This window comes from Chrysochloris asiatica, unplaced genomic scaffold (assembly GCF_000296735.1).
Source record: "Chrysochloris asiatica unplaced genomic scaffold, ChrAsi1.0 scaffold00181, whole genome shotgun sequence".
Taxonomy (NCBI): domain Eukaryota; kingdom Metazoa; phylum Chordata; class Mammalia; order Afrosoricida; family Chrysochloridae; genus Chrysochloris; species Chrysochloris asiatica.
In genome coordinates, this window is record NW_006408699.1 from 4,707,982 (window position 1) to 4,718,819 (window position 10,838).

The 10,838-nt window shown below is 36.7% G+C and overlaps 1 protein-coding gene across 1 annotated transcript in view; it reads left to right on the forward strand.

Moving 5' to 3' along the window:
• The window catches only part of CCDC148 (coiled-coil domain containing 148), a 396,419-nt gene that overhangs the window by 95,420 nt on the left and 290,161 nt on the right, over positions 1 to 10,838 (forward strand). The window contains exons 2-3 of the mRNA XM_006872045.1: positions 7,206 to 7,268; positions 9,529 to 9,650. Coding sequence (XP_006872107.1) covers positions 7,206 to 7,268; positions 9,529 to 9,650 — 185 coding nt within the window. The remainder of the gene's footprint in view (positions 1 to 7,205; positions 7,269 to 9,528; positions 9,651 to 10,838) is intronic.

Below are 10,838 nucleotides of genomic sequence, written 5' to 3' on the forward strand. Positions count from 1 at the left end.
AGATATTTTTAGTTAATCCTTTGGAGGAAGGCTTGACCTTGCAACTTTTACAGTCTTGGCTTTAGGAAAATATCACAGTTATCTGTGGATATCAAGGGCTCCAAGTATTAGATTAATAAATATAACTGAACACTAAGATGAAAAACAATTTGCTATTGACTGCCAAGTGGCTAGATCTGTTACACTCGGGCCTATAGGGCCTCGAACCTCTGACCAGGCCTACACGGTCTGCAACAAATGTGTTTTTCTCTTTTGGTTTTCTAACACTGGGTATCTTCAGGTATTATACTGTTTGGTATATTGTCTTTGAGGACTCACTTTCATGTGTTGATTGGCTAATCTATACATCTATACTATTAAATGGAGTCCTGCGCTGGACTTTAATGTCAGTTTGAACTGCAAGATCGGTTCTTCAAGTTTAGAGGTAACAAGCCATCTACACATTGTATGATTTTAAGCCTAAGTTTAACTGATTCTTTCTTTCTTAGTGAATTAAAATTTATTTTCTCAGAAAAGATAGACAAACACACATTTTAACACTGTAAAGTGAATGCTTTACTATTTAAATAATCTGTGCTCTCATTTTTGATTGACTTATCTCTAGAGAAGTCTTGATTGTTCATTTGCCCTTTAGAGACTAGCTGAGGTCATGTATTTATTTTTTAAAAGTTTAGATTCTTTATCAAATCTGTAAAAATTAACTTTATATTAAAATATTTTTCAACCCTCCAGCCATAGTAAAGCTATCATTGCATTATATGTATCAAACTACTTTTTCTATACTCTTACTAAGACATTTCTCATAAAAAATATATTATTTAAATGTATTTTTAGTAATTTCATTGATCTAAAGGGCTTTACATTATGATGAAATTCATAAGCAATTTCTAAAATGTCACATAATGTGAACATGGAAAAATGTTGAAAACCAAGTTCTCTTAAATTATTTATCATGAAAAATTCTGTTCAAACCATAGTTATTTAGCCAAAAGTATTTTAACTATAGGCTGAAGTAGCCACTGAATTTCTTGCTTGTTTTTGCTGTTAAGTGTCACTGAGTCAGTTCCGACCCATAGTGACTATATATAGAGTTTCTGAGGAGCAGCTGGTGGGGTTGAACTGCCGACCCTGTAGTTCAAATTGACCTTGCAGTCCAGTGCATTATCCTGAAGCACCACACAGTCCTGATGTAGCACTGTAAGGTAAGCATTAAACTGGTAACCAGAAGGCTGACAGTTCAAAACCACCAGCTGTTTCTTGGAAACCCAATACAGGGTCACAATGAGTTACAACCCACTTAATGGCACTTAACAACAACAAACATGAATGCATGGAATAGCCCACCTGAAATGTACTTATTTGGGAACCAGGAAATATTCATTTTAATGCAATTTTATAATCCCTCATCTGAAATCTGTGGAGTCAGATGTATTTTGAATTTCATAATTTTGGAAATGTGCTATAGAACTTAATGCCTGTATTATTTATAATACCAGTGGTGTCTAGGCAACACCATATAGCTAAACTCATTAACATTGTTGTAAAAATGTATGAATGTCCACATTAAATAAGATATTTAAGATAATGGAGATGGGTTTTTTGGACTTGAAATTCTTCTGCTAGTAACTAGCTATGCAATCTTGATCTCCTTTTCCTGGGCTTCCATCTTCTAAAGTGCTAAAATGACAAGTTGGGTTACAGGCAATTATTTGTGAACCTTTTGGGTTTTAAATCTGAATGCTTATTTAAGTCTCTGAAACAAGAAACATTACAATTAAATCAGTTTTATAATACTTCAGCTTAATAATTCTTTAGTTCAGAGGCTGTCAACATCTTTGAAAGGTGAATAGTAATTATTTATGATTTTTGTATAGACTGCAGTATATAGGTCAAGAAGTAGTTCCACTTGATCATCTGTATAGTTGGAACCAAACTAGTCTTCAAGTTCATGAAGACAGTTTATTTTTCTGTTGTAATTTTAATTTCCAGACTATGTTCTAGTGTAAGATTCTTATGGTTATAATTAAAATTTGAATTTTGTCAAAATGGTGAAAAACATTTTGTGGGTGGGATGGTTTTCCTATGAAAACTGTAGGATCAAATTAAACAGGGTTAGACTAAGGGAACCAAAAGAGAATCTGCAAAAATCCCATTTTGTTTCAGTGCCTCAATTTTTGAATCTCAGTGCCTAGAAAAAGGATTCCTAAATCTGAAAGGTCTGGTTCTCTGCTGAGGATGGGTTGAAATCAATCAGTAGGAGGTCTGGCAAGGACTCCTACTCAAGAATGTGGCAAATTCGGGCAGTTAAGCAATGAGTGGTAGAATAAAATGTAACCAGGGATGAAGTGCTATAGACCAGAGGTCCCATACTGGCTGCTGAATGCAACATAGAGTTGTTGTGGAATCTTGTTTTATTGCTCTGTATTTGATTATCCTTGGGTATGGAATGCTCTTCAACTTTTCATATTTTCTAACCCCAGCTTATGGTTTTGACCTTATCACTTCTCACAGCTAACTTACCTGATGACCTCTGAGGTTATTTTCATTTAAAATCTGTTTGTAGATCATACTGTTAAAGAAGATTAAAAATAAAACAAAACAAAAAACCAAAAAATGAAATTTAGGATAAGAAGAGGGAGCCTATAGTATGGACTTACTGTGTTTTATAGCTAATCTTCTGAGGGGCTAGAAGACATCTAGCTATTGCCAACTACCTATTTATTTATTTATTCAATAAATATTTATTAAGCACCTACTATGGAATCCTGGTATGGTGCTGTGGGCTAATGCACTGGACTGCAAAGTCATTTGAACCACAGGGGCGGCGGTTCAGGCTCACCAGTGGCTCCTTGAAAACTCTATACAGGGTCACTATGAGTGGGAACTGATTTGATGGCACATAACAGCAATAATAAATGGAGTCCTGGTGTGACACTGTGGGTTAATGTGCTGGACTGCAAAGTGGGTTTGACTCTCAAGGCTCAAGCTCACCAGCCACTCCTAGGAAAACTTATACAGGGGCGCTATGGTTTGGAACCAACATGTAGGCACTTAACAACAACAATGGAGTCCTGGTGTGGCAGTACAGGAAATGCACTGAACCCCAAGGTCAGCCTGAACCTGCAAAGTCTGCAATTCAAACCTCACCAGCCACTCCTCAGAAACCCCATACAGTGTTGCTATGAGTCAGAACAACTGACAGTACATAACAACAGAAACAATAAACACCTGCTGTGGCTCTGTAGGATAAGCACTGGACTACAAACCAAAAAGTCGCTGGTTCAAAGTCCTTTCAACTACCAAACTGGTGGTTCCTTGGCAATCCTGTACAGGGTCACTATGAGTCAGACTGACAGCACTTAACAAAAACAACAACATGCTGATCTGGGTATTGGAGATACAACTTGATACAAGACAGACATGGCCTGCGTGCTTAATGTAGGAGACAGACATCAAATCACTGAAAAGATTGCAAATTATCATAGAAAGGAAAAGACCAGAATGAGAATGAATAGTAAGGGGTCCTCTTGTTAGGTAGCAGTTTTGGAAGTTATATCTCTCTTGTAGGTGACATGTAATGAGTCCAGGTATGGTGCTGCAAGATAATGCACTAGACCACAAGGTCAATTTGGACTGCATGGTTGGCAGTTCAAATCCATCAGCTGGTCCTCTGAAACCCCATACGGGGTCGTTAAGAGCCAGAACTGACTCAAAGGCACTTAACATTAACATCAAGGTGACATGAAGGCTGAGCTGAAGGCTGAGTAGGAACTAATCAGGTAGAAAGAGGAAGGGAAGGCATCATTAAGACCAACATTGTTGGAATATGTGAATGAGATGAGGGTGGAAGGATGAACCCAGGTGGTCCTGCAGGTCATTGAGAACTTTAAAGGCATTTGGAAACTACTTTAAATTGTAATGGAAGACTACTGAAGAATTTCAAGCAATGTCAGATTAGAGTTTATTAAAGGTTTTTTGGATGCTGTGTGGAGAATGGACTATAAAGGTATAGAGTGAAAACATCATTTGGAGATATTGGAGGCTTTCCGAGCAAGGAGGAGTTAATGATGGTTTATTTAGTGTAGTGGCAGTAGAAGCACACACCTTAGATACAGCTTTGAAAGAAGAATCAGTAGGTCCAGGTAATGGATGGTATATGGGTATCAGTGGAATCCAGTCTATAGAAGGCAGTGCCAATGTTATTAAAAGTTTGATACAGGACCTCCCTGACCAGACTTTAGAAATCACACACTGGAGTTTATCTGTAGATTCTTGACAAAGTTTCCAAAAGTCACAGATCTTTGCTACTTTCTCTTCCACTTATTATTACAAAGACTACTAAGCATGTTCACTGGATATTCAACTTTCTAGGTATGAAACAAAAAACTATTAATAAATGGGTACTTTTGTTTAAAGAACTACTGTTCTAGTCTGTTTGCCTTGGGAATGATATGTTTCTAAAAAAAATTTTCAGCTCAGTTTAGTGCTATCATAGGTTGGATTTTTAGGAGAGACTCTAAGTAGAGTGTAGGATGTTTAGCAATGACTTACCCTGTGAAAGAGAGGGACATGAAGCACAATTGGGCAGATGAAGTAGTCAATTTTAATTTGGATCCAATGAAGTCTTGGCGAACATAACAGAGAGCTCCGGTACAAATATGAGGATAAGTAAAAAAGTTTTGCTACATAGTCTTTCACCATACTTATTCAAGCTGTATGCTGAGCAAATAATCCAAGCAGCTGGGTTATATGAAGAAAAACGTGGCATCAGGATTGGAGGAAGACCCATTAACAACCTGCGATATGCAGATGATATAACCTTTCTTGCTAAAAATGAAGAGGACTTAAAACATTTACTGATGAAGATCAAAGAGCACAGCCTTCAGTATGGATTACATCTCAATGTAAAGAAAACAAAAATTCTCACCACTGGACCAATAAACAACATTCTTATCTATGGAGAAGAGATTGAAGTTGTCAAGGACTTCATTATCAATATTCACAGAAGCAGCAGCCAAGAAATCAAATGACATATTGCATTAGGCAAATCTGCTGCACAAGACTTTTTTAAAGTGTTGAAGAGCAAAGATGTCAGCTTGAGAACTAAGGTGCGCCTGACCCAAACCATGGTATTTTCAATAACCTCATATGCATGTGAAAGCTGGACAGTAAATAAGGAAGACTGTAGAAGAATTGATGCTTTTAAGTTATGGTGTTAGAGATGAATATTGAAAGTGCCATGGGCTGCCAAAAGAACCAATAGATCCGTTTTGGAAGAAATGCAGCCAGAGTGCTTCTTAGAGGCCAAGATGGCCAAACTTCATCTCTTATACTTTGGGCATATTGTCAGGAGGGACCAGTCGCTGAAGAAGGATATCATGTTTGGAAAAGTGGAGGGTCAGAGAAAAAGAGGAAGACCCCCAATGAGATGAAATGGCCAAGTGGCAGCATCGATGGACTAAAGTGTGGCAACAATAGTGAGATTAGCCCAGGATTGGGCAGTGTTTCGTTCTGCTGTGCATAAGGTCACTGTGAGTCGGTACCGACTTGATGGCACCTAACAACAACGACAATTACATTTTTAGGGTTCCAGTTAAAATATACATAAGTTTATGACAAGCAAAACTTGTTTAAACATGTTTTGGAGATCATGCTTAAACAAGTTTTGCTTGTCATAACTGTGAGAAGACAAGTTCTCACAGTTATATAGTTACCTTAGTCCTATTAGAGTGCCTTCAAAAATGAGGTCTAAGCACAAAAAAGAGGTCTAAGTGGCTTCCAAAGGGATCCTCTGGACCTGTTAAATTCAAGACAAATTATCTCAGAAGGTTATGGCAACTTCTTTTTGGGATCCCAAAGGGGTAATCTTGATAGATTTTCTCAAAGGGTACAGGATGATCATGGGGGCTTATGAGGGAGTAGTTTTTTTTTAAGTTTTTGTTGTGAGGTTTACATGGGAGAACACGGGTTTTACATTCATCCTACTGTATTTCGTTTCATTGCAATGAATACAATCCCCTCCAAGCATCATCAAATAACAAAAGGGTAGACCCCACAGGCCCGCCTCCAGGCTTTCAGCACACAGCCCCTCTCCCACTCTCAGCAATTCTCACTTGAAGGTCCCAGGGACCTCCACTCCTGGGCTGCAAAGTCAATCAGAGGGAGTAGTTTTAAGAACACTGAAAAGCACAATGGTGAAAAAAGGGCTAGAGATGTTACACTGGCACCTTCCCCTCCCACCCCCACTCCCATGACAATGTAGTGTCTCATTTTGAGAGTATCAAGAGCTGTCTTATGAGAATTTTGTTAGGAAACTACCCCATCCACCCTATAGCCTGGTCTTACCCCTTCTGACTTCTTTTTGCTCTCTTAACTCAAACAACATTGAAAAGGAACACAATTTGAGTCCCTGAGGATGTCCAATTTGCCATTTTGATGTTGTGTAAATCAAAGAGTGCAGAATTCTTCAGGGAAGATTAGCAAGGTGAAAGGATTCCCTTCAGAAGAAAATATACCTAGATAAAGGATATGTTGAGAAACATTAGCTTCACATTTTCTTATTTTTGTTTCTGGGATTTTATGGTAAAGAATTTTGACTTCTCTTCATATCGCTTATTAATGTATACTACATTGGGCCCAAAGATTTGGGCCTTTGAACTCTTCTCTTGCTCAGTCACTGGGTATTCTTTGATTAGGTTGGTCTTTGCAGTTGAAGCTAATCTTGAAGGAGTTGGCACCTGGAGTCTGTATTCAGATCTCAGTCCTTGTAGTCAAACGCAAGTTCTTCCTACAAGGAGAACCTAGACTAAGTCTCCATGTGTATCGTAAGTGCTATATTGTTTAATGGAAGGTAGTAAGTAATTTGATCACTTGCATTAGTCTTTAACTTATGTAGTTTCTTTCTTCCCAGGACTCAAGGTAAAACAAACACAACTTTCTAATCACAAAATATTTATCAGTCACTGGAACAATGCAATAGAAGGGAATTAAGAAGGAAACAATTGAAAAGAGAGACCAAGAACGGGATAAAGCACAGAAGAAAAAAAATAACAGAGGAGGAGCAAAGAACAGAAAAATGAAAAAATATATAATAATTTACCACACTCAGTCCTAAGCCTTAAAAATACTCCAATTAACACATGTTTTAAAATGCTTTGAAAATAACATTGTGACACTTTTGCTGTCTTTTTTTCTTTTCTTGACAGATGTAGAAAACATGAATAAAAGAGACCAACCATTCATGACAATTCAGAGAAATGATAGCTCAGGTATTATCTCTACTTTCAACTCAATTTTATGATTTATAGTTGATTATGTTCTTTTGATATGATATTAAATTGGAATGCTGATTTTCCCATTTTTAATAACAGTTCATTTTCTGTTTATATAGAAAGATTTACCAATTCCTGATACATACTACAATATGGATGAAACTTGAAAACATGCTGAGTGAAATAAGTCAGTTATAAAAGGACAAACATTGTGTGAAATATGCAACTGTGTAGAACTTGTGCTCTTCAAGTCAATTCTAACTCACAGCATCCCTACAGCATAGAGTAGGACTTCCCTGTAGGGTTTCCAAAGCTGTAATATTTACAGACACTGCCAACACATCTTTCTCCCAAGGCACTGCCGATGGATTCACACTGCCAACCACTCTGTTAACAGTCTAGTGCTTAATCACAATGCTCCAGGTCTCCTTAATGTATAGAGACTAATGCTTATTAGTATTTGTCAGGGTGTGGAGGGACGGGGAAAGACGAATCATTGCTTAAAAGGAACTGAATTTCAGTTAATGGTGGTGGAATCATTTAAAAAAGAATAGTGATAATGGAGTCACAACATGATTAATGTAATTATTGTTAATGAATTATGCATGTAAGAAGTGTTGAATCCGAATTTTTTTTTTTATATTTATGAACTATATGAAGAAAACATGTTATTAGGATTAGAGGAAGACTCATTAACAACCTGTAATATGCAGATAACCCAACCTTGCTTGCTGAAAGCAAAAAGGACTTGGAGCACTTACTAAGAAAGATCAAATACTACAGCCTTTGGCATAGATTACATCTCAACATAAAGAAAACCTCACAACTGTACCAATAAACAGCATCATGAATAACAGAGAAAAGATGGAAGTTGTCAAAAACTTCATTTTGCTTGGATCCACAATCAACAAATGATGTATTGCACTAGACAAATCTGCTGAAAAATACCTTTTTATAAAGTTAAAAAGCAAAGACTTCACTTTCAGGACTAAGGTGAGCCTGAGCCAATCCTTGGTATTTTCAGTTACCTCATCTGGATGTGAAAGCTGGACAACAAATAAAAAAGACCAAAGAACATTTGATGTATTTGAATTATACTGTTAGTGAAGAATATTGGACATACTATGAACTGCCAGAAACAAACAAATCTGTCTTGGAAGAAGTATAGCCAGAATGATCCTTAGAAGGGAGAATGGGGAGTTTTCATCCTATGCATAGTGAACATGTTATCAGGAAGACCCAGTCACTGGAGAAGGGAATCATGCTTGGTAAAGTAGAGCATCAGCAACAAAGAGAAAGAGCCTCAATGAGGAAGACTGACACAGTGGCTGTAACAATGGACTCAAGCATATCAAGCCTTGTGAGAACGGTGCAGAACGGGATAACGTTTTGTTCTGTTGCTATGCATTCATGTTGTTGTTAAGTGCTGTTGAGTCAGTCCTGACTCATAATGATCCTGTATAGGGTTTCTGAGGCTGCAAATCTTTGCAGTCGTAGAAAGTATAATCTTTCTTCCGTGGAAGAGCTGGTGGGCTCTAACTTTGTGGTACACAGTTCAGTGCTGATCTTACCACCACATTCTCTTATGCACGCATACGGTTGCTATGAGTCAAAATAGACTTTTTAGCATCTATCAACATTGCTAACAACATTATACATTCAGCACAATAAAAAAATCTGTTTACTAAAAAAAGAATTGTTTACTTAATTTGATGTACAATAATATGATACATGGAGTCCTGATGTGGTACTATAGGATAACCACTGACCACAAAGTTGGTTTGAATCACAAGGTCAGTGGTTCAAACCCACCAGCCATTCCTCAGAAACCCTATACAGACAGGGTCACTATGAGTTAGAACTTAACTTGACAGCCAGCACTTAACAACAACAACAACAACAACAATATGATACTTAAATATTTACAGTTGATATTTAATACATTTTATGTAAAAAGAATAGCTTAACAGTGGACAAACTTTGAAGCTTGGCATTATAATTTTCTAAAACTGATTTTAATAAAAATCTATGCACTTTTAGAAATAATTTAGTGCAGAGATTGTAGTGGTTAATTCTTATTTCAAGAGTTTTCAGAGATAGATGTTAACATGTTCTAAATGTTGCAACATATTTTATTTCTTATATTTCTTTTAAAATATTGAAGACTATTATCAGAGGTCCACATGTTACCATAAGTATATTTGACAATGACTTGATGTTAATTCTTTGTCAATTTTCTATTTCCTCTGAAAAATAGATCATCTGGTATTCTGCATGAAAAATGGACTAAGAAGAACCAAATATAAACCAGTGGACTATCAACAATTACATGCACTAACTGAAGCAGAAAAATTAGCTACTGCTTCTATACAACTAAAGGTAAGAGTTGGTGTTTTTTCTACTTCAGGAAATTAAATTGCTAGCAAGTATAATAATATTTACACTGCAAATGTGAGAATAAATAACATCTTAAGTAGATTTTACAATCTTCCAATGATTATTAATAATTAACAGCAACTGACATTTCTTGAAGCTAGGTACTGGGTTGGACTCCTGGTGTGACGCTGAGTTAATGTGCTGAACTGCAAGGTCAGTGGTTCAAGCTCACCAGCCGCTCCTATACAGGGTCACTATGGTTCAGAACTGACTTAACAGCATTTAACAACAACAACAACAACAACAAAGTACTATGTTATATACTTTACATGCATTATTCATTCATTGTTCATAACCACCCCATAAAGTCTAAACTTAACTTTATTTTTAGAAAGATAAACATTTAATTGGCTTTCAGCAATCTGCAACTTAATCTAAAAAATAAAAAATTGTTGGTAATTGACAGCCACAGTTGTCATCTGATCTAAGGCTATCAATTGTCATCTGATCTCTAACAACAAACATACAAATAGGCCTTCAAAAGTTTCCCTTTTCCAAAATATACTTTTTGGCTCAAACATGTCCTAAATCAAGAGGAAGAACCTGGATTTTATGTGAAACGGATTTATTGAAGTAATTGTGTACAATATTTTAGGGTAATGTATAGTTTTGGAGTACTCATGTGGTATGTTTCCCTCTTGTGCAAATAATTATTTTTAGTGTTATTGAGTCAGTTCCAATTCATAGCGTCCTTTTCTAGGGTTTACAAGGAGTGGCTGATGAGTTTGAACTGCCAACCTTCTAGTTCAAAACAACCTTGTGGTCTAGTGCTTATTCTATAGCGCCACACAAGGACTCCATGTGCATATAATAGAGCGTATTATAAACAGCATTTTAATTGCTTGTTCTCATTTAAAAACTGGTTTGATAAGTAATACTAAATGATTTATAGTTTTCATTTCTATTTTAAAATTTCATGTTATGGGGAGGGGGTGGAAGAACAAGGTAGATAGGGGAACACTGAGACAGGTTTGCATGGGCTAAATGGGACAGAGTTAATAGTGATGGATGCTCAACCTTAGAACAACAGGGCTCTGTGATAATGGGATCGAGGCATAGTCTGAAGAGGGGACATAATACTAAGATGCCTGACTGTCTTATGAATATTGGTTTCCCTTGTCTACTATTGTA